This window comes from Cherax quadricarinatus, unplaced genomic scaffold (genome assembly GCF_038502225.1).
Source record: "Cherax quadricarinatus isolate ZL_2023a unplaced genomic scaffold, ASM3850222v1 Contig4898, whole genome shotgun sequence".
NCBI lineage: Eukaryota > Metazoa > Arthropoda > Malacostraca > Decapoda > Parastacidae > Cherax > Cherax quadricarinatus.
The window spans coordinates 1-4698 of NW_027199924.1; the positions used below are offsets into that span (position 1 = coordinate 1).

Genomic DNA, 4698 nt, shown 5'->3' on the forward strand with positions numbered 1-4698 from the left:
GCATGGGTGATGAATGTTGCAGCGAGGAGAAGGCTGGAGGCAGTGGAGATGTCATGTCTGAGGGCAATGTGTGGTGTGAATATAATGCAGAGAATTCGTAGTTTGGAAGTTAGGAGGAGGTGCGGGATTACCAAAACTGTTGTCCAGAGGGCTGAGGAAGGGTTGTTGAGGTGGTTCGGACATGTAGAGAGAATGGAGCGAAACAGAATGACTTCAAGAGTGTATCAGTCTGTAGTGGAAGGAAGGCGGGGTAGGGGTCGGCCTAGGAAAGGTTGGAGAGAGGGGGTAAAGGAGGTTTTGTGTGCGAGGGGCTTGGACTTCCAGCAGGCATGCGTGAGCATGTTTGATAGGAGTGAATGGAGACAAATGGTTTCTAGGAGCAAAATTTCTGAAACTAAAGGCAATTTTTTCTGTACAAATATAATTTAGCTAGAAAAATAAAGATGAATCACTAAAATTGGCATTCCCATAATGTGAAAGACAAAAAAAAAAATCGACAAAATTTGAGAATTTCAAAAAAACGGAGACTTTTTTCCACTACAGTATACCTTAATGCAATAAACAAATTAAATCACATTACAAATATTCTAAAGAGCAAATTTTCTTTTGCTCAAAAATGAGAATTAAGAAACGAGATTCATGGTATTATATAAAGAGATACATCTTTGAGAAGATGGGGTCCAGTTCTAGTGCAAATTGTGAGACCCACAGCCTCGGAGAAGTGGATAAAAAGGCATTGAGGAAAAATATTTGGATTTCTTCCTGAAGCCATTTGAATATTCCACTTCCCCTACCACACCCCCCCCCCCTTTTTTTTTACCTTTGAAAAGGTAAAAAAAAAATAGTGGAACTTCGGTTTTCATATGCACTAGTTTGTATTTAAAACTATAGTTATTCTCTATAAAAAGTATTTTTTGTTCATATTTTTGGTGTCTGGAATGCGATAATTAGATTTACATTACATATTTACGGTGTTCGTAAACCTAGGGTTTACGAACACCGAGGTTCCACTGTACATAATTAACAAGCATTAAAAATCATTCATCCTATGGTAACTGCAAATGGTCAACTACCTTATAAAACAATAAGAATAATAGCTGCAATTTATATCTCTATACTGTTAAAGTATTGTCGTAATATTTTGCAAATAAAAATATATTACATTAAAAACAAAACATATAGATAATAAAGGTAAAAAATAATGCTCTATATCTTAACTTTGAGACCAAATATATATATGTAGGAAAGTATACTTGTGATGGAGCTGTGACTCAACCCCTGCAACTACATATAGGCGAGTGCATGCATATATTACATACATGCATACACACACACAATCTACTGTACTACATTGTTAGGTGAATTATACTGTGGGATAAATATATATCTGTAATGAACTTCTGTATACTGTGAAGTGTATAATACAAACTGAACCCTTCGAAGCCTATCCTAAACATTTCAGAGTATAAAGCCCTTGTGTGTTATATTATGTATTATGTTTAAGATCAATTTCTTCAAATTTATCACTGATTGTTGTCCAATCACTGCTACTGTTACCAGTATTAAGACTAGCGCCTCCAGAGGCCTCCGCTTCAATATACACCCGCCTCCTTTTATCGCAGTACTCCCCGATGACTACTTTCAATTCTTTCATATCTGCCCAAACTGATTTCAGAATAGAAAACATGAGAAAAACATTCTTAACAATAAAAGGAGATACTGAAAGCTGTATGCCTGCCCAAAGATATATGCGAATCACAAAGTAAGTGAAGTTAATTAGCCACAGATGGCACATCTTGTATGCAATTGAAGAGAATATGCACACAGCATTGTGGCCATAATTACTGCGACTTAGCTTTATTAAAGCTATGCCTGGAAAAATGAAATTCAAACACGAAAATGCGATTATTGCATTTTCCAAGTGCACTGGTAAAACATATGCAGATTCAGACTGGATTAACAGGGAGAGAAATGTAACAGAGTCCAGTATTTCCAGAGATGTTCCATGAGAGAGAGACTTTATATAACGGTCTCGCTCACTATTGGGCTCTGTTACGGTTTGTCCTTCAACGAGGATAGCAAATATTACACATGTTAAACACAGTACAACCTGTAATAGCTGAGGGCTTAAAGCATCACTTGAGTTAATTTTATTGGGTATTTCTGACTTGAAAATAATACCAACTTTAGTAACCATCAGAAAAGAATATGCCACCCAGACTAAAAATGGCAAGGGATGCTGTCCAAATATCTTTCTGTGAAATGAAATTTTAATCATCCGGTAGCTATTATTGTTGCTCTTCAAGTTGTCCTCTTCAGATTTCTCACGTTTACAGCTTCTGTAACCACTTGACATTGCAGCAACAAAGAGAAATACCAGTAGAAAATCTGGTATAAGCCAAAAGTAGTTAATAATGGCAGTCTGATCATCGTTTAGTATGTAGACGTCGAGGAGGATACCTTGCGTCACGACCAACAGAAGGATTATTGCCGTCAGGAGTATGTGGTACAACAGCTCCCGTGTCAGGGTGAAAGGGCACACACCCCCAGCCATGTCTGAAAGTTAAACAAACTGTTCACTATGCCGTACATGCTTCAATATTATTTAAAATTTCAATTAAGCAACTATACCTGGAGTATACAAGGAATATACCTGGAGAGGGTTTTGGGGGTCAACGCCCCCTCGGACTGGTCTGAGACCAGGCCTCACGATGTATCAGTCTGATCAACCAGGCTGTTACAGATATTGCTGAAAAAAAAAACATGGGAGTTGATATTTACACTCAACATTAATGTTAAAATATGAAACTGTAGAACAATAGCATTTAAACTTATACAGTAATAAATTACAGTGGTACCTTGGGATACGAACTTTTTTTTGTTCCAGAAAGCTGTTAGAGTGCTGATACCAAAACGAATTTGTTCCCATTAGAAATAATGTAAATTATATTAATCTGTTTCAGACCCCCAAAAACACACTTACATAATAGTTCAAGTTTTGAGAAATTCGTAACCCGAGGTACCACTGTATTCCGAAATTACTATTAAACGTGCGTTTAATATCGCACGTTTGAATGGTAGTTTAGTTTTATGCAGAAATACACAATGTAACGCCGTACTTGACGTGCCCGGATAAGCCTAAATAATTCTCAACAAAATCAGTTGGCCCAGCCTGGCTTCAGACGGGGGTCGAGGGGGCGCTGACCCCCAAAACCCTCTCCTGGGTTTTAAGGGTCACTATACTAGTTAATTTATTCGTGCTTTGTGATACTTCACGTATTATTATAAAAAGAAGAGCTAAACCTACAAGGGCCATAGATACTTCATCTAAACTACAGTTTATATACTACACATAGAAACAAATTTTCATTTGACATTAATATATTAGATTCTCTCTCTCTCTGAGCTTTGTCATACCTCGTCTTAAAGCTGTGTATGGTTCCTGCCTCCACTACATACCAGAATATTTCACTTCCTGACAACTATTGCTGAAGAAATACTAACTACTTGTACTTGTACTTGTGTGTGTGTACTTGTGTACTTGTACGTGTATTTGTACTTGCACTTGTGTACATGTACTTGTATATACTTGCACTTGTGTACGTGTACTTGCACGTACATACACATAAATCAACGTACTGGTGAGATAGCAAATTTGCTGATGTTATCACAGTAATAATAATAATAATACACAGCTTCCCACTAATGCACGACAATCCTTCAAGCTACACCTCCTGCTGTACTCCAGAGTACACTACTACTACTACCCCAGAGTACACTTGTCTCCCTCACCAGGACACAAAATACCAGGAGAGTACGAGGAGGTGCTGGTGCCTCACCCCACTACCTGTTGCTTCACCCCAGGACACACCTCCCCCTCCCTCACTTGTTTTTTTCACTTTTAGCCATTTTTTGGGTAGAAAAATGCTATAATAATGTTGTATATCTATTGAAAAATATTTTGGGTAGTAGTATACGTAAATATAATTATTATATATAGTGTAACTGGCCACTTTTGGCTTCACCTTGAGGGCCACCTCCCCCCCCTCACTCTTATTTTTCACTTTTTTTACCATATTTTGGTAGAAAAAGACTATAATAATGTCGTATATCTATTGAAAAATATTTTGGGTACTGATACACGTAAATATAATTATTATATATAGTGTAACTGGCCACTTCTGGCTTCACCTTGAGGGCCACCTCCCCTCCCTCACTCTTATTTCTCATCTTTTTAACCATTTTTTGGGTAGAAAAAACTATAATAATGTGTCATATCCATGTCAAAATACTTTGGGCACAGGTACACATAGGCACAATCATCATATATATCAGAAATTACCTAAAATAACCCTCCAAAAAAAAGTCTGACAAATTTTCCTCCTCTGGGCTCATTGATAATTTCCATATAAAAAAAAATAAGAAAACCTAATCTTTCAAAATATTTTTGGTGTCTCAAAGACAATTTATCTTTATTTCGTTATTTTCTGTGATGAATATTGGCAACTGAAGTCATTTTTTTTCTGAGTGACGTCAGTAGTCAATAGTAACCATGATGCATCAATCGACTGATATTTCTTACTAAGAATTATAAGTTTTGGGAGAAATTTGGACAAAGAGGTGGGAATGGTTGGTATTGAGAAGGACTTGCCTGGTATGGGCCAGTAGGCCTGCTGCAGTGTTCCTTCTTATGTATGG

The 4698-nt window shown here is 37.1% G+C and overlaps 1 protein-coding gene across 6 annotated transcripts; it reads right to left on the reverse strand.

The window, feature by feature from the left end:
- Positions 1–127: 127 nt before the first annotated feature.
- On the reverse strand, positions 128–3876 carry LOC128703930 (uncharacterized). 6 transcript variants are annotated; one of them, XM_070081894.1, is made up of 3 exons: positions 3793–3864; positions 2654–2749; positions 128–2556 (listed from the first exon to the last, which is right to left on the reverse strand). In XM_070081894.1, exon 3 carries the CDS (start codon positions 2552–2554, stop codon positions 1487–1489), a length of 1068 nt encoding a protein of 355 aa, XP_069937995.1. In that variant the 5' UTR covers positions 2555–2556; positions 2654–2749; positions 3793–3864; the 3' UTR covers positions 128–1486. The 6 variants fall into 6 exon arrangements, with proteins under 6 accessions (XP_069937995.1, XP_069937999.1, XP_069937998.1 ...); XM_070081898.1 differs by having other exon boundaries at positions 128–2572; XM_070081897.1 differs by having other exon boundaries at positions 3808–3827.
- Between the last annotated feature and the right edge of the window lie 822 nt (positions 3877–4698).

Excerpts from the sequence above, each read along its gene's own strand:
- LOC128703930 (XM_070081899.1), bottom strand. The coding sequence starts at position 2,554 with ATGGCTGGGGGTGTGTGCCCTTTCACCCTGACACGGGAGCTGTTGTAC.